Genomic DNA, 27,196 nt, shown 5'->3' on the forward strand with positions numbered 1-27,196 from the left:
TGTAAAAACGTCATAGTATAGTAAGGTGTAAAAATGTCATGGTATAATAAGACATAAAAAAAATCATAGTATAGTAAGGCACAAAAATTAAAAAAAAAGTCATAGTATAGTAAGGCGTAAAAAGTCATAATATAGTAAGGCGAAAAAAGTCATAAAAAAGTCATTGTATAGTAAGGCGTAAAAATGTCATAAAAAAGTCATAGTATAGTCAGGCATAAAAAGTCATTAAAATGTCATAGTATAGTAAGGCATAAAAATGTCATAGTATAGTAAAGCACAAAAATTAAAAAAAAAAGTCATAGTATAGTAAGGTGTAAAAATGTCATAGTATAATAAGACATAAAAAAGTCATAGTATAGTGAAGCACAAAAATTAAAAAAAAAAGTCATAGTATAGTAAGTCATAAAAATGTCATAATATAGTAAGGCATAAAAAAGTCATAATATAGTAAGGCATAAAAAAGTCATAATATAGTAAGGCGTAAAAGGTAAAAAAAAAGTCATAGTATAGTAAGGCGTAAAAAGTCATAAAAAAGTCATAGTATTGTAAGGCGTAAAAAGTCATAAAAAAGTCATAGTATAGTAAGGCATAAAAAGTCATAAAAAAGTCATAGTATAGTAAGGTATAAAAAGTCATAAAAATGTCATAGTATAAAAAGTCATAAAAATGTTATAGTATAGTAAGGCATAATAAAGTCATAATATAGTAAGGCATAAAAAGTCATAAAAAAGTCAGTATAGTAAGGCGTAAAAAGTCATAGTATAGTAAGGCATAAAAAGTCATAAAAAAGTCATAGTATAATAAGTCATAGAAATGTCATAGTATAGTAAGGTATAAAAAGTCATAAAAATGTCATAGTATAATAAGTCATAAAAATGTCATAGTATAGTGAGGCATAAAAAAGTCATAATATAGTAAGGCACAAAAAGTCAAAAAAAGTCATAGTATAGTAAGGTGTAAAAATTTCATAGTATAATAAGTCATAAAAATGTCATAGTATAGTAAGGCATAAAAAAGTCATAATATAGTAAGGCACAAAAAGTCCAAAAAACGTCATAGTATAGTAAGGCGTAAAAAGTCATAAAAAAGTCATAGTATAGTAAGGCGTAAAAAGTCATAAAAAAGTCATAGTATAGTAAGGCATAAAAAGTCATAAAAATGTCATAGTATAGTAAGGTATAAAAAGTCATAAAAATGTCATAGTATAAAAAGACATAAAAAAGTCATAGTATAGTAAGGCACAAAAATTAAAAAAAAAAGTCATAGTATAGTAAGGCGTAAAAAGTCATTATATAGTAAGGCGAAAAAAGTCATAAAAAAGTCATTGTATAGTAAGGCGTAAAAATGTCATAAAAAAGTCATAGTATAGTCAGGCATAAAAAGTCATTAAAATGTCATAGTATAGTAAGGCATAAAAATGTCATAGTATAGTAAAGCACAAAAATTAAAAAAAAAAGTCATAGTATAGTAAGGTGTAAAAATGTCATAGTATAATAAGACATAAAAAAGTCATAGTATAGTGAAGCACAAAAATTAAAAAAAGAAGTCATAGTATAGTAAGTCATAAAAATGTCATAATATAGTAAGGCATAAAAAGTCATAAAAAAGTCATAGTATAGTAAGGTATAAAAAGTCATAAAAATGTCATAGTATAAAAAGTCATAAAAATGTCATAGTATAGTAAGGCATAATAAAGTCATAATATAGTAAGGCACAAAAAGTCAAAAAAAGTCAGTATAGTAAGGCGTAAAAAGTCATAGTATAGTAAGGCATAAAAAAGTCATAAAAAAGTCATAGTATAATAAGTCATAGAAATGTCATAGTATAGTAAGGTATAAAAAGTCATAAAAATGTCATAGTATAATAAGTCATAAAAATGTCATAGTATAGTGAGGCATAAAAAAGTCATAATATAGTAAGGCACAAAAAGTCAAAAAAAGTCATAGTATAGTAAGGTGTAAAAAGTCATAAAAAAGTCATAGTATAGTAAGGCACAAAAAGTCAAAAAAAGTCATAGTATAGTAAGGTGTAAAAATGTCATAGTATAATAAGTCATAAAAATGTCATAGTATATTAAGGCATAAAAACGTCATAATATAGTAAGGCACAAAAAGTCCAAAAAACGTCATAGTATAGTAAGGCGTAAAAAGTCATAAAAAAGTCATAGTATAGTAAGGCGTAAAAAGTCATAAAAAAGTCATAGTATAGTAAGGCATAAAAAGTCATAAAAATGTCATAGTATAGTAAGGTATAAAAAGTCATAAAAATGTCATAGTATAAAAAGACATAAAAAAGTCATAGTATAGTAAGGCACAAAAATTAAAAAAAAAAGTCATAGTATAGTAAGGCGTAAAAAGTCATTATATAGTAAGGCGAAAAAAGTCATAAAAAAGTCATTGTATAGTAAGGTGTAAAAATGTCATAAAAAAGTCATAGTATAGTAAGGCATAAAAAGTCATAAAAATGTCATAGTATAGTAAGGCATAAAAATGTCATAGTATAGTAAGGCATAAAAATGTCATAGTATAGTAAGGCATAAAAAAGTCATAGTATAGTAAGGTATAAAAAGTCATAAAAAGTCATAGTATAGTAAGGTGTAAAAACGTCATAGTATAAGAAGTCATAAAAAAGTCATAGTATAGTAAGGTATAAAAAGTCATAAAAATGTCATAGTATAATAAGTCATAAAAAAGTCATAGTATAGTAAGGCACAAAAAGTCAAAAAAAAGTCATAGTATAGTAAGGCGTAAAAAAGTCATAATATAGTAAGGCACAAAAAGTCAAAAAAAAGTCATAGTTTAGTAAGGCGTAAAAAAGTCATAAAAAACTCATAGTATAGTAAGGCATAAAAAGTCATAAAAACGTCATAGTATAAAAAGTCATAAAAATGTCATAGTATAGTAAGGCATAAAAAAGTCATAGTATAGTAAGGCACAAAAAGTCATAAAAATGTCATAGTATAACAAGTCATAAAAAAGTCATAGTATAGTAAGGCGAAAAAAGTCATAATATAGTAAGGCGAAAAAAGTCATAAAAAAGTCATTGTATAGTAATGCGTAAAAATGTCATAAAAACGTCATAGTATAGTAAGGCATAAAAAGTCATAAAAATGTCAGTATAGTAAGGCGTAAAAATGTCATAAAAAAGTCATAGTATAGTAAGGTATAAAAAGTCATAAAAATGTCATAGTATAGTAAGGCATAAAAAGTCATAAAAAAGTCATAGTATAGTAAGGAATAAAAAAATCAGAAAAAAGTCATAGTACAGCAAGGTATAAAAATATCATAGCATAGTGAGACATAAAACGTCAGAAAAAAGTCATAGTATAGTGAGGCATAAAAATTTAGGAAAAAGTCATAGTATAGTAAGGCATGAAAACCTTATAGTAGAGAGAGGCATAAAACGTCGAAGCATAGTGAGGCATAAAAAGACAGAAAAAAGTCATAGTATAGTAAGACATTAAAAATCAGAAAAAAGTCATAGTACAGCAAGGCATAATAACATCATAGTAGATTAAGGCATTAAAAGTCAGAAAAAAGTCATAGTATAGTAAGGCATAAAAACATCAAAGTATAGTGAGGCATAAAAACATAGTATAGTAAGGTATAAAAAGTCAGAAAAAAGTCCTAGTATAGTAAGGTATAAAAACATCAACATCCCATCAATGTTATAATAATTTAAGGATGAAAAGTCACAGTATAGTTAGGCATAAAAATGTAATATTATAGTAAGTCATATATAATCGTCTCCTACACACCTGGAGGCTTCGTGCAGGTTGGCCGTGGTGACAGCAGCTTGTTGATGGACAGCCTTCACTTCGTCCAACGGGGACACGAAGGCCGGGTCGCTGTCCCGGTCGCTGTCCTCCTCACCGGCTGCTGGTCGGGTCGCTCTCTGAGGAGGAGGTGGGACAGGAAGTTCATCCACTGTCCTCGAGCTCCCTGAGTCTTCATCAGATCCGTCCTCTTCCTCCTGAAAGACAGAAACAGTCATGAAGGGAGACTAGCTAACGTTATTACGCTAACAGTGTGATAATCATGATGGAACAGTGGAGAGTGTGTGTGTGTGTGTGTGTGTGTGTGTCTCACTATCGTGGTGATGGGGCTGACACACAGTAAATGCTTGATCATCTTGTATCTGTCGTACAGAGGCTTCACCAGGTTCCTCTCCTGTTTGGTTCCCTGAGAGACAAACAGTCACCATAGCAACACATCAGTATAGGCTACTTACAGTACTCATAATGCAGTATAATGTGTATAATGTTATTAATAATAATTAATATTTACATTATAAAACTGTACTATGGTTACCGATGCATTCATATATTCATTGATTTAATGTTTCAGCTGTTCATTTTAATGACTTCACTTTAATCTACATTATTACATCGTAATTTATTGGGTGATTATACTTTGTAATATTGATATGAATCTACAAATTCACTCAAGCCTTACAATAAAAAGTCAAAAGTACAATTTCCTTGTGCGATGGCGGGACGTTACTGCAAATGAGCAGTAGGTGAGGACTCACCGGGCGGCCGTGAAGACTCTCTAAGTACAACAGACATTTCTGCAGAGTGATCTTCTCCAACACCATCTGAGCCTGAGTCATCTCCTGCAAACACACACACACACACACACACACACACACACACACATTTATGTTTAAATTACTACAGACTGACTCTATTAAATAAAACAAAAAAGAAAATGAACAGTTTGTTGAGGATGTGTTCAGTCATGATTTCACTTCATCCTAAAGAAGAAGGAGTCACGGCAGGAGGAGGAGGGGGTTCCCGACCCGACTGACCCCTCCACCTGTTCCTCGTCTGTTAGCTTAAAACATCCCACAGTGGACACTCCTTGTCCATTTCTACTTTTCGCCTCTTTTTATTTTCCATCGAAACCTGGACGTCATACTTATACGTATTCTTTGTATTCTATTTACTGATAAAAATGTAGACAGTGTTTTCCTTCATCATGTGATTCTGTTTCGATAAAACGTACTTGACAAACAGAAGAGTTTGATGAGAAGCTGCTGTGTGTCATACCTTCATGTTGTCGGGGAGACCCAGAGCTTGTCTCTTCTCCCTCAGTCGTCTGAACAGAGAGTCCACTGTTTCCTCCAGCGTTGGTCTGTGCTCCGACGCCCCCTGCTGCCTGGAGCCGTACCTGCAGGACACACACCTGTGACAACCTCACCGAGTACGACATGACACACTGAGTGACTGCGGGGGGGGGGGGGGCTGTTACCTGCAGACGTCTGTGTTTGCTGCACCGTCCTGCTCCTTCGACTCAAACACCGACTGTCTGAGTCTCAGCTCTGCACAACACACAAGCAAAACAACGGAACAAGCTAAACATACAGAACACACGTGTTTCACTTTATATGTAAATCCTGCGACAATACAAAGGAAGGAAAAATCTAATTAATCCAGTCGTCAAGTAGCTGCTGAGTTTGATCTTAATATCTCTCAAGTTTTTGGATCCTGGATCCAAATCTGTCATTTAGGAGTTAAAGTTCCTCTGATGCATTTTTTTTTTAAATTTTAGTGTTTATTGAGTTTTCATTTGTACATAGAATCAAATCTCCTTTTTTCACAGCCATAAAGAAGATAAACATATCAAACAGCTGACGAATAAACAAACAAACAGAACAGAATTACCGCCTCACGGTTGTATCCTTCCTCCACTCAGACTAGTTCCAGGTTACAGTCTCTGTTCATCCATAGTCGTATAAAATATTAAACATTCCTATGAAATTTTGTCATAATTGCTGCGAAGTCTTGAGAAATGGCTAAACAGTGTTTTCTTTTCACGTTTGTGCCAAACTTTGAAGGGAGGAGTTCTCGAGAAAACAAAATGGCTGCTGCAGAGGAATTAAAAACTTATATCTTATAAAATAATATCCTGGTCAAATACCTATATATCATTCCCGATGACATAATCATTTATATTTCCAAGGTACATACGCCTGCGCTCCTCAGGACGTCTCTGACTGTATCATCTGGAGCTTTCGAGGAGTCGATGGTTTGATGAGGAAACACTGACGTCACACAGAAACATGTTTTTACCTTTGAGCTGTTTGCGAGCCTTCGCCAGTTCACTCATCACTCGGACCATCTCTGGGTTGGAGTATTTATCGTTGTGCGACGGCTGAGAGACACAAACAAACAAACACACCTGAGCAGGTAGAAACACAGCGACTCACATCTACTCAAACCTCTCTCCTTTCTTCTTCTAAGAAATATGAAAACAACAGTACTGATTCTGTACTACTAGTTTCTCTATTAATGAAGAAAAGCCAATTAAAAATAATGTGTTGACGTGACAACAGTGTTATTGAGACGTGTCCTTGTTGTGGACCAGGTCCTGCATTTGATTGTGGAATGGATCTACCTTGTAGTTCATCTCCTGCTCGAACTGATCCTCAAACCTGCGGACCTTCTTCTTCAGGGTCTGAATCTGTCTGGTGAGGAAGGGGATGGAGGGGGGACACATGTCCTCCGATCCCTCGGTCCTGTCCCCTCGACCTCGAGACCTGGACACAGAGAGAGACACACAAACAGGAGGTAACAGTTCATTTGTTGGGGACTATTTTCAGTGACGGATGAATCCACATTTGGTGCTGTAGTGAGTGAAGAACAGAGAGAACGGAGGACAAATAAAGATGAGATGAAGAAGTAGAGACAGGAAGTAGATCCACAGTGAGAGAGACACAGACCAGGAAGTAGGTCACAGACAGATGTGGACCATGAGCTTCAGGCTGTGGGTCAGAAAATGGAGGAGAAGAAGAAGGAGGATGGATTATATAAGACGTATTAATGCAGCAGACAGATAGAGGTCAGAGCTGCAGCAGGACAGGCTGCACTTTGACAGGAAGTCAGTTCAGATACTACCCAGAATTCTTCAGTCAGTCAGCAAAGAGCACAAAATGAAATTTCACACTGAGCAGAAAGAAAAAACCTCAGATTGATTCAAACCAGAAAACCAGACGGAGCTGAAGGGGGCGGGGCCACAATGAAGGTTTACAGAAGTGGTTCAACCCTTCAAACTCTGATCTGCTGAAAAATCTGATCCTGAGTCAGCTGACAAAACCTGAGACTGTTGCCATGACGATAGAGAAATATTATATTTTACCATTATCATGATCATTTATCTGAGACTGCTCTGATTTTGGCAGCCACCAACAAGGTCAAAGTTTAGCCTCACATCAACACCAGTCCTCAGTCTGGTATCAATTCACAATCAATAAGTCCAAGTCTTATCGCAAATCAATATCAATGAGTCCCAACTCAAGTTCCAAGTCAAAAACGAGTCCCAGGTTCTGTGCCACTATCAACTCCAAGTCCAGACCAAAGTTTCAAGCCAGTTTCCAAGTAAAGACCAAATGGTCCCAAGTCGTATTTAAAAAGTAAAGAAACAGCCTGAGAGGTGAAAGACAGACAGGTGAATGAGACAGGGAGACAGACAGGTACAGGTGAGACTCACAGTATGTACTGCTGGCTGCAGGGCGGTGAAGGCGCAGTGTCGGGGTCGGAGTTGAACCTCAGGCTGTGGCTGAGGCTGGAGCATCGGGGGGAGGGGAGGGGGCTGGGACCGCCCGCCAGCAGCTGGAGGAGAGCTCCACCTCCTCCTTCTCCTCCCCCACCTCCTCCTCCTCCCCCCTCACCTCCAGGGCTACTCCTTTGCGGGGAGTAGGGGGAGTGATGAGGGCTGGGGGACAGAACACCATCAGGGGTCAGGGGCTGCTGGCCAGGGCGGATGGTGGTTAACGGCTGGTGTCTGGGGGACTGGGGGGGTCTGGTCAGGACCGTCAGCAGCTCTGCAGAGACACAAGGTTCTGTTAGAAGTCTGAAATGTCTTCAGTGAAACAGCTGTAGGTGAATGTCATTAACACCCAGTTATTTTTAATACGCCATCTTCTCCACTGCAGCCCGCCATGAAAACTAATTTCACAAATTAGTGCACTTGTGTTGTTTGAGAGCTGGTGGCTCAGTGGTCTGAAGGAATCGTGTTGGTATCACTTTCTTGGGATCTCTAGAACCACCTCAATGTCCACTAGAACCACCTAGAAGACCTCCATAAACTCTTCAGTGACAACTAGAACCTTTCAAAAGACCTCTAGAACATTCTTTGGAACCTCCCTGGTGACAACTACAACCTCGTCAATGACCTGTAGATCTTACTGAGAGACCACGAGAACCACTTAAAGAACCCACTGATCCGCATTGACCACTAAAACTACCAAGAACATAATCTGAAGCGCCAATAAAACCGACCAATGACTGACAGAACCAACTAAAGAACATCGAGAACCTCCCCAATATCCACAAGAACCACTTAAAAGACCTGTACAAAGTCCTCAATGACAATCAGAACCTTCCAAAGAACCTTGATAACTTTCTGTAGAACCTCCCCAGTGACTCCTACAACCTCCTCAATCACCTTTAGAATTTCTTCAATCCCCACTAGAACCTTCTAAAGAAGCCGGTGATCCTCATTGTCCATGAGAACCAACTGAAAACACCTCAGGAACCAATGCTGTCCAATGCTACTACCTGAAGAACCTCTCAAACAGTTATAGATCAATATTTGTCGATCGACGAATTGATCCACCTTCTACTATTTCAGCTCTATTGTCATTAAATATTAATCGTATAATAGAAAATTCTATGATACTGTACAAAGCAGCTTTAATGAAAAGACGTCGCACAATCACGACCTGAGAGAGGAAACGTAAAGTGAAGCAGTGAAGTGTAACACCGTCACGTGCTGCAGTCCTTCACTTCTGTATGCTGGTCTATAAATAGCAGCACGCTCAGGGAAACAGCAAGGTGGTGTGCCATCACACACACACACACACACGCACACACACACACACACACACACGCACACACACACACACAACACACACACACACACACACACACACACACAGACACATACACGCGCACACACACACACACACACACACACACACACAGACACATATACACACACACACACACACACACACACAGACACACAGCTTGGTTGGTGGCATGCCGGGACCTACAGACCAGGAGCTACAGGAGCTACAGACCGGGAGCTACAGACCGGGAGCTACAGACCGGGAGCTACAGGAGGTACAGACCGGGAGCTACAGACCGGGAGCTACAGACCGGGAGCTACAGGAGGTACAGACTGGGAGCTGCAGACCGGGAGCTACAGGAGGTACAGACCGGGAGGTACAGACCGGGAGCTACAGACCGGGAGCTACAAACCGGGAGCTACAGGAGGTACAAACCGGGAGCCACAGACCGGGAGCCACAGACCGGGAGCTACAGACCGGGAGCTACAGACCGGGAGCCACAGACCGGGAGCTACAGGAGGTACAGACCAGGAGCTACAGGAGGTACAGACCAGGAGCTACAGGAGGTACAGACCAGGAGCTACAGGAGGTACAGACCAGGAGCTACAGGAGGTACAGACCAGGAGCTACAGACCGGGAGCCACAGACCGGGAGCTACAGGAGGTACAGACCAGGAGCTACAGACCGGGAGCTACAAACCGGGAGCCACAGACCGGTAGCCACAGACCGGGAGCTACAGACTGGGAGCTACAGACCGGGAGCTACAGACCAGGAGCTACAGGAGGTACAGACTGGGAGCTGCAGACCGGGAGCTACAGGAGGTACAGACCGGGAGGTACAGACCGGGAGCTACAGACCGGGAGCTACAAACCGGGAGCTACAGGAGGTACAAACCGGGAGCCACAGACCGGGAGCCACAGACCGGGAGCTACAGACCGGGAGGTACAGACCAGGAGCTACAGACCGGGAGGTACAGACCAGGAGCTACAGACCGGGAGCTACAGACCGGGAGCTACAGACCGGGAGCTACAGGAGGTACAGACCAGAGAAACTGGTGCACAAACAATAAAGCAACACAATAAGTGTGAAATGTTTCAGTCCACCTCCAGTCATGTCTGTAAGTTTCTTTTTTGTGAACACACCTCTACACCAGACAGACAGACAGACAGACAGACAGACAGACAAATAGACAGGCAGGCAGACAGACAGACAGGTGGGTGTACCTGGTGGGCTGTTCTCGTCAGCGCTGTGGCACAGAGCCAGCGTCTTTCCCTCCTTCCCTCCAAGCTCGGCGAGGCCACAGGGGCTCTTCTGCCCCTTGCTGCCCAGGGCAGGGGGGCTCTCCTCTGGGGACGGACCCAGTGAGGGGCCCCCCTCCACCTCCAGCGCCTGGAGCTTCAGCAGGGAACTCTGCAGGCAAAAGCAGAACATGCCAGACACGCTGATCCAGAGATTAGCCTGGTCCCAGGAGGAGGTTGTACAGAGACCTTTGATACAGAAAATGTCCAGGTACTGGAGTACCGTATGTGAGGCAGTGAGGTGCTGTTACAGGTCAAGGATTCCAGGTATTAGCCAGATCCCAGCCTCTGCAACACCACGTGTGGAGGTGTGGCACAAATGTATTTGTACTTAAAATGGACATGTAAAGAGTTGTTCAGGAAGAGGACTGTCCCCACAATCCAATGGATGAGTCAGTCATCTCCTATCCAAGAATTAACCTGGTACCATCCAGTGAAACAAGCCATGACGCCTCCCTCTTGTCCAGCTCCTACAGGGATTAGTCAGTTACACCTCATATACCACTGAAGAGTTCGGAAATATGATCCTTTATCCCTCTTCTGTAGTTTTTCTCTTTAACGCGCCGCACTCCAGCGATTAGCCAGTTGCAGTAATTGTGGAAATATAATCCCGAAGCATTTCGTCCTCCACAGAAATATGAACTGTTCTTACGATGTCAGCCAGTGAGGGTCCAGGAATTAGCCATCTCCCAGTGTGACTGAGCTCAGCAGTAAAACAGGAGCTGGAAGGTTTTGAATTTTCATCCTCTCGTTCTGCACGTTCACTGATGATGATGATGATGATGAGGATGATGCTGATGCTGCTATCCTCCCTGCCACCATCACCCTCACTTTCCTTCTCTTACGACACCTCTCTCGCCCTCCCTCCCTTGATGGATTACTCATCCTCAGGCTCGTGAAGAGGAGGAGGGAGGGATGGGGAAGGAGAGGTGACACTTGCCACCCCCCCTCCTCCCACCCATCTCATCCTGAGAGGGGGTGGGGGAGAGAGACATATGGGAAACATGAGGATGCCTCTCTCTCTTTCTGATCGTGAGGTTTTTCCCGCAGCGGTGGGGGATGGGCTTGTTGCTGACATCACTGTGTGTGCGTGTGTGGTTCAAATCTCATTCATAAAAAAAAAACGAGAAGGAGGAGGAGGAGGAGGGGGGGGGGGGGGAGGAGGTGCAGCTACGTGCCTCTCCTCACACGTCTGTAGTTTAACCCCTGAACATCCACAGTCTCAGTCAAACGTCTGACTTGCTCACATTCACATCAAGCACCAACCTCCATAAACATCCAGCATCAACGCTGAAGAACCAGAAGCTGCAGTTCCTCTAACGACCACTAGAGTCTGGCTGCAACAGTGAGTCAGTCCCCATAGACTCTCATGTTAAAATGTGCAAGCCAGACTCTTCCATTGAAGGTGGAGTGACAAGTTACACAATGTTTTGGTGTAATTTAATTTACGGCCGTTTATTGTGCACTGTACTTATGCTGAATTTCTCAGTACAACCTCCGGATTCAGGAAAAGGTAATGAGTCATGTTGACGAAGTTTGAAAGTTTGACAAAAAGCAAAGAATCATTCAATTGTCAGATATTTAAAAGGTAAAACACGCTCTATTAAAGTCCCTATATCATGGGCGGGTTGTTTTGGGGCTGAATTCTCTTATTTTCAATCATATTCAAAATCTTTCAGGTGGATTTTTGTCCGTAATAGACAGTGTTCACTGCACTGACGACATGATTAAAGCTGAGCTGTTTTTGACGGCGGGTTTGGGAACGGCTCGCCAGGCTCCGTTTAGAAATCATGTGAATTTAAGATAACTTGTTAATGGGCAACAAATAAATACGTGTATAAAGCTTTTAGATATTTTGCGAGTCAGATTTGTCTGTGGATTAATTCGGCCTATAAATAACTCTCCAACAGTTTGTGTAGCCTCTTCCATTGTAGGCGGAGTGACAAGTTACACGATGTTTCGGTGAAATTGAAGTTATGGCCGTTTTTTGGCCACTGTACAGTTTTAGTTTTGTAGACGCAGTTTAAAGGTATTTAAATGTAAATCACGGTCTGGTCAAATCTCTTTGTGCCTTGTACTTGTATTTCTCTGATGATACGATGAACAAAACAAATTGTTGAATTTTCAATGTTGTAACAAATTTGATGTGAAAACATCTTTATGTAAATGAGAGCTGCTTCTTTTGAGAATGATTCAGAAAACGTACGCAAACAATATTAACAATTAATCAGGTCAGTTAAAAAAAGACTTACTGTGTTCAGCAGCAGCGGCAGCTTCACCTGCACAGAGCCGGTCCACACTGACACCTGGTGGCCGTTTGCAGAACTACCCGTTATTTTGAAATGAAAGCAGGTTCCACTTCCTGCTGCAACGTTTGTGTGACGTTTGAGCTGAGAGTGAACATTATAGAGGCAGGTTAAAGGTACTGAAAGAGACTGTGGGAGAAGATAAAAGCACAACATTTAACATAAGGACACTCTTTTCTTTTCATCAATTATGTCTAAAACTACATGGAATGATTTCTTGGTCATTTCTTCTAAAACAAACTATAATAGTTCATTTCTTCTCTTTTTCATTTCTTTCTATGTCTGTTTTTTGTTTTGATTTCATTTATTTTCATTCATCTTTTATCAGGTGCTTATGTAGTTTTCCGTCTTCTGGCATCAGGGTCTGTTAAAAGTTTCCCTCTGATCTGAACCCCTGAGTCAGACTCCATGTTTCCTGACCCCCTTCAAATGAGAGACCAGGTCCAGCAGCTCATGTGTTACGTCCTGTAACACACATGATAAACTGGGAATGATACAGAGAAGATTAGCATGGCCCCTGTACGCAAGGATGACACGCACAATCGTGAAGCGTTCTCACTTTTTTATGGAAACATTTAATAATTTCAAAACCAATACCCTTGTTTTTTGAATATGAACTATGACAAACACATGATGAGCTTCAAATTATAAGAAATAAGGAACAAAAACCTTTATTTTTACAGCTTTTATTCATTTTTAACAGATCAATCTGCTTTGGCAAAATTATTTATGTTTTGTTTTGTTATTAACAGTCACGTCCATAAAGCTTTTTGAACTGAGACAGAACAAGAGTTTCTTCAGCTACCACACCAGGCACTGTAATAATAATAATAATAATAATAATAATGATAATAATCTATAGCTGAAAAATCATAAAACACTATACTCCCAATATATACAAATAAATCAGTAAATCATAAGCACAAAATATCATCACTAAGAATCAATATGAACATGAATATTTCTCCTTCTGGTCCAAACACTTTTTTGTCTAAATCATCTTTTAGCTGATTTTCACTGTGAGAGCTTTAAACTCGACCACGTCTGTTTGTCTTGTAGTGTTCCCACCAAGAAATATTTCCTTGGTATTTTTGTGTGATTATGACGAACTGTATTTCCTTTACGTTTCTGTTTGTGCATTAAAACCAATGAGATACAACATGTGAATAATCAGTCCGTTTTAGAGGTGTTGGTATTGTTGGTATTTTTGGGCAAAGCCAAGCTGTCCAGTCTTTATGCTAAGCTAGGCTAACTATGTTCTGACTCCAGCTCTGGATTTAACATACCGTCCGATGCTCCTCTAAACATCTCAGAGAGACAGAGATTGAGGATATTTCCCCTCATGATGACATGTCTGTCCTGAGGCCCAGCGCTGCCCTATTCTGCCCCCTGGTGGTGAAAACTGAACAAGTTGTGACCAAGATTTTCATGCAGAGCTCACAGAAGTCACATCGCTGATCATTTTTACAAGAATATCACAGCAAAATCAGACTGCTAATGCAAATCAGCTGCTTCTACAACAGGCCACAAAATACTGTTCAAATACAAACTGAAATAAATAGATGAATCACTGTTTAAAGACTGAACTCTCTGTTTGTGGATGCAACCCAAACCAGAGTCATCACGTCTACTTCAACTTAAAGTTTCTAAACGTCCACTTTGTCAAAGTTTCCGCACACAAGTGAAATGAAAGAGTAATGAAGGTTTTCTCTCAAGTCTCTCAAGCAGCGACCAACTTCCTGATGGTTAACCTGTGTGTCAGAACTCATCCAGTGTCGCCATGTCAAGTATTTCATTTGTCTTCATCATTCACTGTAACATGTGGCACGTTAGCTGTTTGGGAGGGCGGCTATTTAACTGACCAATCAGCAGTGAATGACGTATCCCTCCTGGTGATGTCACTGTCAGACACAAGGTGTTAAGAGTTATGTGGTCGAAGAAATGTGTCAGTCTAAGAGTCGTCATTTCTTTACGTCAATGTCAGACTGAGTTGTACTTAAAAACAATTAACCAGGAAGTGTTTTGACATATATCAAATCCAATCAATAATCGGTGAAACTGAACAGTTTTGGGTTTCACACTGTTGGTCTGACGAGAGGGTGACATTTAAAGACGTATTAGGCTGTTCGGAATTATAAGAGCTATTTGTCATTATATTCTGACATTTTATGGACAAAATGACTTATTCATATGAAAGATAATTGTTATTTTCAGATGTAATCTGCCCATATCTGTGAGGGTCCACGAGGACATGTCCATCTTTGAGTATATCTGTCCCTGTGGTGTGTCAACTGCCCTCAATGACCTGTTTGAATCACTAAACCAATCAGATGCAGGAACTGAGTCCGAGGTCTGGAACCAAGTCGTTTAAAAGCCAGTATACCATGAGCCTGACAGACACTATATGAATACTCTTGAAACAAAACACGTCAGATCCATTTTTGGAACATCTGAACAATCCTGAAACCTGCTCGGTCTTCAAACGTGTATGTGAGAATGGAGCATTTGTGGCTGTGTGCAAAGATATGTAGGAAGTCTAGGAAATATGTACAAAATACCTGTTCTCATGCTGCGATCCAAAGATTCACAACACAAAGAATGATAGAAAGTAAAGTTTAACGGTTGAAATTGGGGCATCGAGTGGCGCAGTGGGTTGAGCAGGCGCCCCATATGTAGAGGCTGCAGTCGGCCCCGGTTCGAATCCTGCATCGGACGACCCTTTACTGCATGTCATTCCCCATTTCCTGTCTCTCTCTACTGTGCTATCATAAAGGCATAAAAAGTCCAAAAAATATACTTAAAAAAAAAAGTAGAAATGTTCATATCACCTCCCCCATCGTCCACTAGGGGGCAACAAGCTGCTGCACACAAACTTCTCGTTCTGTCTTTGGATTTTACGTTACCGAAAATGAAATGAGAGGCGAAGGCATCACAGTGACCTTTAACTCGTCTGTTCAGTCTTCAGCTCGGTGTTCCTCCTCCGCCCAGAGAAACAGGGGGACTCGAACATCCTCCAGCCCGGTACCGGAGAGCCAGACCCTGGCCTCGGAGGGTCCGAAAAAACTCTAACTTTCAAAACCTAGACCTCCTCGATACCACAAAAAAACAAAACAAAAAAGTCCTTTCACAGGACAAGTAGTCGTAAAACCATCTCCCTTAGAGGGGTCAAAGGTCAAGTTTCAGCCAGAGATCAAGGACACTTGACAGGAGGTGTCTGTGATGTCCTCAGGAGTTTGTTCTCACTCATTTCAACCATGTTAGGACCTCTGTTACCAGGGATGGTTTAACACACTACAGGGTCCTGTGGTAGAAATGATTTTAACCCATAAATGTCAGATTAATAATCAGTTGTATTAAACACAAATGTGTTGAATGATATGTACCATGTTAGCACAATATCAACATAAATATTAAAGGAGTTATTTAGAATAAATCTTGATAAAGGTCCGTTCAATAAGACAGGGCCTTTAATGGTGCATTAAAGACAATCTGGGATCTTTGAGGTCTTTGGGGCCCATGAGGGTCTGGGGCTTTCCTCATTGCTCTGGGAAGCACTTTGTGACAACGTGATTTCACTGGACATCTCAGGACGTTCCAGCTTCAGCCTCAGGTAGCTTCACTGATGGATTTAAGTTTCATATTTCTGGCTAACTGATGAACTGATGAACATCCCAGCTTCCTCTGAGTGTTGCAGCATTGTATGGGACATTAAGCAAGGCCTATAATGTGTGAGTTCAAATGCAGTGAATCAAGGAATCTGTGTTGTTCTGGGTTCTTATTTCTGAGTCATTGCCAGTCTTTGCAAAAACATCTTGTGATGCACTGTTGGCTTATTTCTGTGGATTTGAGTTTTTACCTGCTTTCTTTTGCAGCAATATATGGGACATAAAGTGAGACCCACACTGTGTCTTTTACTGCTGATGGATGAACATACCCAAAGTTCAGCCACAGCCAAACAAGGAATCCGGGTTGTTCTGCGTTCAAGGAAACAATCCAAGCTTTGCAAAAACGTCTTTTCTGGATTGTTGGTACATTTTTGTGGATGGAGCAACACTGTTCTGGAGTTTTGACAGCTCTCTAAAATCTGGAGGAACTAGGATGACTTTCCCTTTAGACCAGGCAAGAGCAACTATTTCCTATTTTCTGCTTTAAGAGGCTTGTTAAAAAATGTGTCCCTGGTCTTGGAAACAGGGACAAACTGTCCACATGAACAGGTGGTTAGTTTGATTCTTGAACCACTTCAACATCCATCTCTCAGGTGTTTTGGAAGGTCACGCCAGAGGCCTCCCGTACTTTCCCTTTTATCAGGGTTTTGATTCCCACTGGGTTCAGCCATGCTTCATAACATCCACCATGTGGCACATGTAGCTTGTGTTCATTCAGCCTGGGGAGAAGTCTTCTTCTTCTTCGTCTTTGTCTCAGGCTTTGTGTTTGAGTGTGAGCTGGTGGGTGGGACTTTAAAAGTCATAGTCCCATCCAGTGTTGTCATCTGGCGGCGGTTCGTCTGTGTCTTCAGGAAAACTGTCGAAGTTGCTGGTGTCAGTTGGAGAGGAAACCTGGACAGACGGACACACAGTCAAACTCCTTCAACATCTACAGACTGAACAAAGAAAGTTTCTCTTGCCATCTGGCCCATGCATACCACAGTATTTACTCTTTAATGGTTTGCTGTATTTCATTGTGGAAAATGTTAGGAATCAAATTTTGCTTCTACTCACGTCAGGTACGATGGGCGGAGTCAGAGTTCCTTTCCTCAGACCCTCCCAGTTAAAACCTTCAAACCACCTGAACACACATGGAGAGGAAGTTTAGTTCACATTCAGCTGGAAGTTAGTGACTACACTGTATGGCCAAAAGTATGTGGACGGCTCTGTGTCCACTCACTTGTGCTTCTGGATGTCTTTGACCCCGTTCTTCAGGTTTCCAAGTCTCTCTGAAGGATTATCTCTGTCAACACAAACAGATTTTTTTCTGGAGATTAAAACAACAAATGTTGAGTGTACAGTTACTCTGAGCTCGGACATGCAACGCCCCCTACCTGCAGAGCTTCTTGATGAGGTTGCCGGCGTTCTTGGTGATCTTCTTTGGGAACTCGATCATGTCGATGCCTCTCAGAATGATGTTGTAGGTTTTCATTGGATCAGGACCTGAGAACGGAGGACTGGAGACACAAAGAGACACAAAGAGACACAAAGAGACACTGTAGGACCCGACAGTACCAGTTTGACTCTGCTGAGCTCTACAGGTGCGTGTCCTCACCTGCCGGTCAGCAGCTCATACATCAGGATGCCCAGAGACCAGTAGTCTGCTGAGACGTCATGACCTTTGTTGAGGATGATCTCTGGAGCGACGTACTCCGGCGTCCCACAGAACGTCCACGTCTTCTTACAGAAACCGATCTTCTTGGCGAAACCAAAGTCCACCTGGAAACAAACCTGAACTGAAACTCAATCCGTCTCGAATGTTTGAGAGAAACTGGAAGGAAAGTTTCCTCCTGACAAGCTGCTGAACATTTCTGATGTACAGGCCTGTTCCTGATAAACATCTGTCAGTGTTTTCTTCACTAATGTTGTTATTATGACAGAGTCTCCATGAACTCAAGAAATATCAACACAGGCTTCTTCCAATCAGATCAATGAAAAACCGTCTGAATATAATTAAAGCTCCATACAGTCTAAAGGTGGATGTCCATGTGTGTGTGTGTGTGTGTGTGTGTGTGTGTGTGTGTGTGTGTGTGTGTGTGTGTGTGTGTGTGTGTGTGTGTGTGTGTACCAGCTTGGCGTATCCTCGGCTGTCCAATATGAGGTTCTCAGGCTTCAGGTCTCTGTATATGATGCCTTTGGCGTGCAGGTAGGCGAAGGCTTCGACCACGCAGGCGGTGTAGAACCTGGTGGTGGAATCTTCAAACGAACCCCTGAAACACAGAAGGTTTAAGGTGTGGGAGCACTTCCTGTGGGAGCACTTCCTGTGGGAGCACTTCCTGTGGGAGCACTTCCTGTGGGAGCACTTCCTGTGGGAGCACTTCCTGTGGGAGGACTTCCTGCCCCTCGGTGCGACTGTTTGACTTGAATGACCCAAGTTTCTGTTGACTTCCTCCATCTTAGTTATTTTTCATTTGTTGGTTTTCTACAAAACGACTTGGCTGCAATTGTAACATTTTTCTGGCTTGTTTAATCAGCTGATTATAATCTGTATTGATCTATCATTGACCTAGTTTTTGTAAAATGTCAAATATTAGTAAAAAAAATTCCAGGTTTTGATTCAGTTTTGAAAATGACATCAGAGAAAATTTGTTTAGTTTTGAAAAATCTTGCTTGAAAAACGACTGTTCTTAAATTATTATTAAATTTGTTATTGATAAATCTTTTGTCCATTAATTTTTAACTGATCAATAAATACACTTGTTGTTTCAGCATTTCAAAATAAACTTCCATTAATTAAGCTCTGAAAGGTTTTTCTACCTGTGGCTTCAAGCTATCAGCTGATATTCACGATGCATTATTAAAAGATGATGTGAGTAGGTGTGTACCTGTCTCTCAGGATGGTCCACAGCTCTCCGCCCAGACAGGCCTCCATCAGCATGTACAGATATTTACTGTCTTTAAACGTCCGGTACAACCTGAACACAAACAACCTTTCATCAGAACCTGAGGGCGAAACACCCACCGACACACCTGAGAAGATTCACGTCTGTTTTCAGATTTTATTTTGATGCCTGGTTTTCTTCTTTGATGGTTTCCTGTTCCCGTGTGTTTAATATTTCTGTGAAGTTTTTATTTTGAAAGCCAAGATCTAACAGTTAACAGATCAGAAGAACAAACCTGTTTCTTTTATTTTGAAAACTGGAACCAAACTGCAAAGAATGTTTAATTAGTGACCAAAGTGCTGCACGGAAACTCCCCCCCACAGATTCATCTGTGAGGCTTTTATTTTGAAAGCCTGAGAGCCAGAGAAAGGCCATACACGAAAATATTTTTCATCCTGTTATCTAAAGATAAGCTTTGTTTTCTTGAGTTGACGGGATAATTATTAAATAAATAAGGGCATAAAAAATTATTTGTCAGTATGGCCTTTCTCAGCTTCTGTAGATTTCAAAAGAATTTTAATTTGTAAAGCTGCAAGACAGGAAGCACTGCAGCTTCTGGTCTGGCTTTATCAAATATTTATTCATTTTAAAATGTAAAAACTCAGTCACATGATGGAGACTGTGAGGTGTGATTTCTATCAAGTTTAATATAAAACAACTCATGATGATGATGATGATAATGATGGTGATGATGATACTGACCTGACGATGAAGTCGGAGTGCGCCTCCGTCATGATGTGTTTCTCGGAGCGGATGTGTTCCTGCTGCCTCGTGTCCACGATGTGGCGTTTCTTCAGGATCTTCATGGCGAATGTCTTTGCCTCCTCGCTCTTCAGCTGCACCTGAAGAAGAACAATCATCATCATAACCCAGACCACATCTCCATGACAACCACACTGCTTCTGTTTGATGCCATTAACACACATGGAGCGGGACAACACTTTATATTTTCATATACGGTGATTATTTAAAGTCACAGGAGTAAAGTTCATTTATAAGAAATCTCCCACAGCAGGAAATGATGTACGGAGGATCAGTGATGTCACAGAAAACGTAATAAAGCACTTCCTTAATTTCATATTTTAATCGACATAATCGAATCTATAAATGATTGATCATCAATAAATACTCTACTACTTTGATGGTTTGATAGTTCATTTATACATTTTTGAAAAGGGAATCCAGGAATGTATTCTCCATGTTACTGGGAGCTGTGGGAACACTGGGACCAGCTGTTTATTAATGAGACGTCTGAACCAACTGTGCTGCTGTAAACACCTTGCACGCACACACGCACACACATGCACACACACACATGCACACACACACATGCACACACACACTGTGGCGTTAATAGGACATGACACAATCTTCTATTTCTGGACAGATTCTTCACGTTATGTTATCTGAGCTCCGACATCTCAGAGAGGTCAGTGTGTGTGTGTGTGTGTGTGTGTGTGTGTGTGTGTGTGTGTGTGTGTGTGTGTGTGTTAGACATGTATTTGTGATGGTGAAGATGAGGAAAAGGAAAAAACAGCTCACTACTGGAAAGTTTGAAAATGCCAACGCTCCTCGAACGTTACAGGAGAACATATTTAACCAGGTGTCATCATCATCATCATCATCATCACACAGGAAGCTGCTGCTGGTTTCTCTGGGGATAGGTCCAGGTCTGGAGTTCCAGGCCTCTCTGGTGCAAAGGTCCTGATCAACTTGAACTGAGCCTCCAGCTGTGGAGTTAACCCAGAGGAGGAGTCATGATGTGGTAGAGATCATGTGATCAGAGTGTGAGGGGTCGGACCGTCTGGAGGTCAGAGGTCGGTTTTTTTCCTCGGAGCAGAGTTACACTCTAAAAATACCTACAGTGGCTGATGGGAAACCCTGAGCGGGGATTCCTTCCTGTTTTTGGGCAGACCCTCCGCAGGGCTTCCCCACCGCCCATAAACCCCGCCTCCTCCAAACCCCGCCTCCTGCGGCACTGAAACTGGCCCTGGTCAGTCTGAGGTTTGGAGTCCAGCCTGACCAGACTCACATGATGACTGGTTTACAGTTACCAGCTCTTAGACTTTACTGGAAAGTTACTGCAAATAGCTGACACACACACACACACACACACACACACACACACACACACACACACACACACACAGACCTCTCTGACATGTCGGAGCTCAGGTAACATAATGTGAAGAATCTGTCTTGTACTAATCTGAAACTAGTCTACAACTAATCTATCTGGACCTGGTCTAAGACAGGCCTCAAATCAAACTCTCAAACTGGTCTGGATCTGGAACTGATCTAAAACTGGTCTGGAAATGATCCAGCCTTTCCTGTCAAACCTGATAGTCTGATAGTTGACATCATCCTATGTCGCCACATTAAGATAAAAAACAGACATTCTGCTTCTGATTTTTTGCAAATCATTGATACCAGATAACAGCTCGTACCAGCTCGACGCGTCCGAAGCCGCCGACTCCCAGCGTGTCAATGATGTTGAAGTCGTTCAACTTCAGGCCGGAGAAGAAGGCATTCTCTGCCTCGTACCTGATAACACACAAACACAGGGATGCCTTCACTGAACACAGGAAAATACAGCATTACGCTCTTAGGACAGTTTGAAAGATGGACCACCACGCAGGAACATTTCGATGCAGCGCCGGAGCAGCTACAGGTTTGCCATCTCAACCTAAAACCCATCCAACCATCCCGAATAAACACCCAGTCCTACCTGCAGCATTTGATCACATGGAAGAACGGGAACTTCTTGGAGGTTTGGATGGAGAAGGAGGTGATGGGGAAGGAGAAGGAGGGGGTGGGAGGAGCAGGGAGGCTGGAGAGCCGCTCTCTCTGCTGCCTCGCTGGGACAGGAAGCAACTCCCTCATCTCCAAACTTGACTTAATCTGCTGGTTCTTGACTGAGTCTGTCTTTAGTCCAGTTTATCACCAACTGAAGAATGTTCTGATCGTTAAAACCGCCTCAGGAATGTAATCTTCTCGCCACAAACAGTCGAGCTTCACTTCCTCAAATAAACTGTAATTCTTAAGGATGAATTGAGGGTGGAGTCTCGTAGTCCACGCCCCTCAAATTCTGGCAAAGTGTCTCTTGGTCAAAAAGTTAAAGAGTGCAAACAAACATATCGATATTGAACCTGCGTCCTCATGAAAACGTTCGGCACAGTGTCCTTAAGAGAGCCGTCTCAAAAGAAGAGCTCCACTTCCAGTTTACATGGTGAGGGAGGGGATGATGGCGGTGATGACAGCGCAGGGTTTTGGTCTGGTGGGACCGGCGGCACGGTGAGGCTGCCAGTTCCTCCAGCTCTTTGTGCATCAAAGTTACAAAGGAGGCTGGTCCTGAACCGAGCGGGACGCCGTCAGAATCCAGAACAGACGACCTCTGAGTCCAGCACCATCACGAATAAAGACAATCGCAGCTTCCTTCAACAATGTTGAAGGACACTGCACACTCAACTCAGTATCTAGACGACAACTCTCTGTGCATCTGACCTTGATAAAGTCCAAATGAGTGCGTTCAAACTGAAACTATGACCAAAGAAAACCTCTGAAAACTATGTCCTGTTGGGTCAAAACACCGTCCACGTCTGGTCCAGCTGAGTCGTGCGGGGTGTAATGTCAACCTGAGAAGACGACCCGCATCGCATGACGCTGCTGCTGCTGCTGGTATTTTTAGCACATGGAAACATTGCTCAGAGGTTCACCCAGTAAACGCAGCTCAGTCATTAAACTGACTGGAAGACAGACAGGAGGCCCCAGGACAAACTGTCCTGACCTCAAAATCGGAGGACACCAAGATTTCAACTTCAGAGCGGGGGCAGGATTTATCAGGATGTTTCCCTAGTTCATCTGAACTGTTCACCATCTGTTGCCGTCTGAGTTTCATGTTTCAACTCATTCGTTTTATAGTCTTCAGATGAAATGTCCCTCTGCAGATCGGAGGTGTAATGAACTGAATACAGTTGGGCATCTGGGATCAAACAAAGTGCTTTTATCACAGTAACTTGTTTTTTGTTTCTTGTTTTGTTGTTTAGGTCGAAGAACCTTGAAGGTTTTATAGTTTAAAGACAAAAACAAACACACTGCCGTGCAACAGATCAACATGTAACAACAAGTAAAAAGGACCAAGATTAAATCCCTGAGGAACCCCACAATGAGATGTTGTGCCCCCCCCCCAGTGGCTCAAATGAAGTAATTCAGCTTCATTCAGGTTTCCTAAATGTAACTATAGAGGCGTCAGAAAAAAGAAAAAGCCCATAAGAATAATTTTTGCTGTGTCTGGAATGTGAAAGTATAAAGGACCCAGACTAGAGTCCTGAGGAACCCCACGAGTCAATGACAACCATGTTGCTGATCACAGGGACACAACTCCTTCATCAGATAATCACATGTCAGATTTTGGGTTTACAGCTGTTCTCAGCCTGTGATCTGTTCAAAAATGTTCATGAGATTTAAATTAACTTTGAAATAATAAATACCATTTCCTGTTTTCATTCATGCACTTCCAGGTTTAGCGTTTAACTTTGTATTCATCAAGTTTGTTGATTGTTTGTTGTTTTCAGAAATACAAGTGTTAAAATTAAAAGCTGTCTGCTTCTCTGTGGATGATGATGGTGTGTGACCACAGTGACAAGTCTGTGTGTGTGTGATTCTCTAAACAGGGACCGGACTTTTTCCTGGAAACCGGCGCAGTGGAGTCGGATTTCTGCAGAAACAGTAGCTGCTGTCGGACAAACCAACACATCATCACTCTCAAAATAGTTTGTGATAATAAGCAGGAGATTTACTGTTAGAGCTCAGTGCAGCGTTCAAATCCCGTGACCTTCACACCACTGAAGTGTCCCTGAGCAAAGCGCTCAATCCTACAAAACATCATATTTAACTTATAACATGAACATGATGGGAAATAAATTTTACATGATTCGATTTTTCTATAAACAAAATTATTGAAACTTTTCCCAATGTTGCGGCTTTGTAACTTTTTCTTGAATTTAAATTATCTCTAATTTTTGACTGTAAACATAGAGTTCAGTTCATAAACAGACTCAACGCTGGTCTCTGCTTACTGTTACCATGCCAACATCCCCGACTGACACCTGTGTGTGTGTGTGTGTGTGTGTGTGTGTGTGTTTGTGTGTGTGTGTGTGTGTGTTGTATTGAATCTATACCATAAGAGGAGGTAACTGACAGTGCTCAGCTTCACTCTGTCACATGACTGACAGTCATCTGATACACGACACAACAGCTAATGTTACACCTCGATCGAGAGTGTGTGTGTGTGTGTGTGTGTGTGTGTGTGTGTGTGTGTGTGCCTTTGAGTGTGTGTGTGTCAGAAAATAGATGTGCATGTGTCTGAAGTCACTCCTGCTACATGTTATACTGTATTATTATTATTATTGTTATTATATATTTACCATCACATCCACAACACAGCAAGAAAGATTTCACTTTAGATATTCAGATTCTTCATCATCATCATCATCATCATCATCATCATCATCATCATCATCATCATCATCAGGAGGCGTCTGATTGGTCCAGATTCACTCAGGACAACAAGCCCAAACAGCCAGAGTCATGAAGGTGTGGTCTTTGAACACGCCGTTGGTTGTGGTCTGAACATTTCTCTTCTACTTCTGATGAATTCCAATAATTGGTGACTCTCCACCTTTAAAGACTGTGTCCTTCAGTGTGACATGGTTGTGACACTCTCTGACTGCAGCTGCTGTTATTAGCTGTCCTTACATAAGCAGCACTGAGGCTCCAGTTACACACACAAACACATGCACGCACACACACACACACACACACACACTAGAGTTTTATTTGATCAAAACAAAGATTTTCAGTTTATTGTGAAATATCACAAAGAAAATCATGAAATATTCTCACTGCAGCAGCTGGAACGACAGAATGTTTGTGAATCATTAATCATTAATTTGTGATTAAGCCATTGAAAATAGTTGGCAATTAATTTTCTGTGATTCAAGTAACTGATTTATAATAGTCTTTATCGAGCTCTGTTCCTTTACTGTGGTGATGCCGCCAAAAAAAAGCCTGATGCATCAGTTATAAAGTCACGAAATTTAAGGTTTTTTTTTCAGAAGCTCTTTGATAAAAAACAGAAAAACAGCTGCATTATTTACAGTTACATGTTTATTTGATTAAAGAGTGAATCAGTGTGTCTGTGTGTCTGTGTGTGTGTGTGTGTGTTAGACCTACTTGGCTTTGGCTTCAGCGTCCTCGTAACCTTTATTTGAGACGTCGTCCAATCCACCGATCAGATGCTTGAAAGAGCTGAGGAGGAGGAAACAGAAACAACAGGTTTTAACAAATGCTGAAATGATGCTTAAGAAAAACAGAAAAACTCCAACACACAATAAAATCATATAATGTTTCCTCTCTCTCTCTTTCCTTTGTGACCTTACAACAAAAACAAGTGTGACACAAAGGGGACAGATAATGGACAGACATGTAAATGAAAAGATTAGGAGGTGTATGGTATGTCTCTATGATGTGTGTGTGTGTGTGTGTGTGTGTGTGTGTGTGTGTGTGTGTGTGTGTGTGTAGTTTTCTGAGGTTATTATGTGATATATATACAATATGATATCCTGTTAATGTAAGAAAAACAAATAAATAAATCTCATAATAAAAATATGCTCATATGACATAAAATATAATATAAATAAAATCTAATACAAAATAGTGCAGAATAATATAAGTGTGGTGGTGTTATGACAATAGTATATATCATTTATATAATAATTCTAAATGTTATAATAATATAATATACATTAATATATAATGTAAAAATTATAAATTATATTTTATATCACTAAATTGAATGACGTTGTGTTTCCCTTTTATTCATAATTAATCACAAATTTATACAAAATAAAAAACTTAAGTCCCAACTTCCTGACTTCAAATTAAATATCAAAAACATAACAATGCTGAGTCTCCTGGTGGTCAGATTAATTAAAGCACTTTACTCATTTCTACCAACATCAACAAACATCATGTTTCAAATTGAAAAATAAGTGAAGAAAAAATCTGATGAAGATTTAAGACTTTATCTTTTTCCAAGATGTCTGAAGAGCTCATTCAACTGAGGGTCTGATTCACTCTGCTACATGTATTATATATGATATACTGCACATACATGACTCAGTGAGTGACATGTGTGCAGTTCGTTGTGAGGACCAGCAGAGGGCAGCAGACAGCTTCACTCTGCAGGAGAACAGCTGACAGATTAACTTTCTTTCGGCACTGAATCGAGACGGGGGTGAAGTGAGTTTAAAATCAAGTGGACAGTGATGTTTCATCTGAGAACCAGTGAGTCTGGAGTGACGGACATGTACTCCAGTCCCGTCCTGGTTCTTTGTGACAATCATGTAAAACACAACCTCAAAACGACAAAGAGACACAAACAACTACAAATAAACTCAAAATGCCAAAAAGACTGTTACATGTTACATGTCTGCTCATTGTCTCATGATCTGTCCATGTGCTGAAGGAACAGTGAAGTCTGTTTCACACAGCTGCAGTTTACATTATTACAACATGATTTCTCACTCTCGGTCAATGACCAGGCAGGTGACGGTCTCAGCAGCTATGACGTTGGCTGTTCTGACGTCCTCCCTGTGGACACAACACACACATATTTTCACTTTCTAAAAATGTCTTTACTCTGCAAAAATGTCCTTATTCATCAAAACCATCCACATTTTCCAGAAACATGAAAAACGTCCTGACTTTACTAAACTGTCAAGCCGTCACCTCATTCATCAGGGCTTAAACTGGTCCTCACAAAGACTGAAGTCCAGCACAGAAACACACACACACACACACACACACACACACACACACACACACACACACACAGTCGATGTGTAAATAGCGCTCCCCTGAGGAAACAGCGAAACACACTTCAAACCAATTAGCAGCAGCTGTGGTGATGATGGCGGGTGGTTAGTAAACCAGCAGTGTAACAGACAAACATCTGTGATTAAAGAAACAAACAAACAGAAGAGAGCCCTCACGTGTTGGTTTGTGTTGACTTGTGGGGACTGTATTGATCTATAAGGGGGTGGGTGAGTGTGTGTGAGTGTGTGTGTGTGTGAGTGTGTGTGTGTGTGAGT

The 27,196-nt window shown here is 41.1% G+C and overlaps 2 protein-coding genes and 1 non-coding gene across 7 annotated transcripts in view; 1 reads left to right on the plus strand and 2 right to left on the minus strand.

The window, feature by feature from the left end:
- LOC130162059 (protein FAM13C-like) overlaps positions 1–12,992 on the minus strand; it is a 36,601-nt gene extending 23,609 nt beyond the window's left edge. Inside the window, exons 1-10 of one of the 2 annotated variants that reach the window (XM_056365512.1) lie at positions 12,404–12,992; positions 10,077–10,263; positions 7,491–7,824; positions 6,399–6,540; positions 6,074–6,155; positions 5,253–5,322; positions 5,051–5,171; positions 4,531–4,614; positions 4,089–4,181; positions 3,758–3,972 (exon numbers count right to left, since the gene is read on the minus strand). In XM_056365512.1, coding sequence (XP_056221487.1) covers positions 3,758–3,972; positions 4,089–4,181; positions 4,531–4,614; positions 5,051–5,171; positions 5,253–5,322; positions 6,074–6,155; positions 6,399–6,540; positions 7,491–7,824; positions 10,077–10,263; positions 12,404–12,613 — 1,538 coding nt within the window. In that variant the 5' untranslated portion in view covers positions 12,614–12,992. Of the gene's footprint in view, positions 1–3,757; positions 3,973–4,088; positions 4,182–4,530; positions 4,615–5,050; positions 5,172–5,252; positions 5,323–6,073; positions 6,156–6,398; positions 6,541–7,490; positions 7,825–10,076; positions 11,156–12,403 lie in introns of those variants that run through there. The other variant, XM_056365513.1, reaches the window with a different exon arrangement.
- On the plus strand, positions 12,913–13,021 carry LOC130163032 (U6 spliceosomal RNA). Its single transcript, XR_008826350.1, has one exon. It is a non-coding gene; the product is annotated as a U6 spliceosomal RNA (small nuclear RNA).
- Positions 13,022–13,127: 106 nt separating this feature from the next.
- Positions 13,128–27,196, minus strand: part of LOC130162055 (cGMP-dependent protein kinase 1-like) — a 46,553-nt gene continuing 32,484 nt past the window's right edge. For 3 of the 4 annotated variants that reach the window (XM_056365505.1, XM_056365504.1, XM_056365503.1), the window contains 11 exons: positions 26,631–26,696; positions 25,278–25,352; positions 21,491–21,587; positions 19,746–19,885; positions 18,987–19,076; positions 18,230–18,371; positions 17,717–17,880; positions 17,496–17,618; positions 17,342–17,404; positions 17,176–17,242; positions 13,128–17,013 (listed from right to left, as the gene is read on the minus strand). In XM_056365505.1, the coding sequence (XP_056221480.1) occupies positions 16,915–17,013; positions 17,176–17,242; positions 17,342–17,404; positions 17,496–17,618; positions 17,717–17,880; positions 18,230–18,371; positions 18,987–19,076; positions 19,746–19,885; positions 21,491–21,587; positions 25,278–25,352; positions 26,631–26,696 (1,126 nt within the window). In that variant the 3' untranslated portion in view covers positions 13,128–16,914. Of the gene's footprint in view, positions 17,014–17,175; positions 17,243–17,341; positions 17,405–17,495; positions 17,619–17,716; positions 17,881–18,229; positions 18,372–18,986; positions 19,077–19,745; positions 19,886–21,490; positions 21,588–21,771; positions 23,230–25,277; positions 25,353–26,630; positions 26,697–27,196 lie in introns of those variants that run through there. The other variant, XM_056365506.1, reaches the window with a different exon arrangement.

Source organism: Seriola aureovittata, chromosome 21, assembly GCF_021018895.1.
Source record: "Seriola aureovittata isolate HTS-2021-v1 ecotype China chromosome 21, ASM2101889v1, whole genome shotgun sequence".
NCBI lineage: Eukaryota > Metazoa > Chordata > Actinopteri > Carangiformes > Carangidae > Seriola > Seriola aureovittata.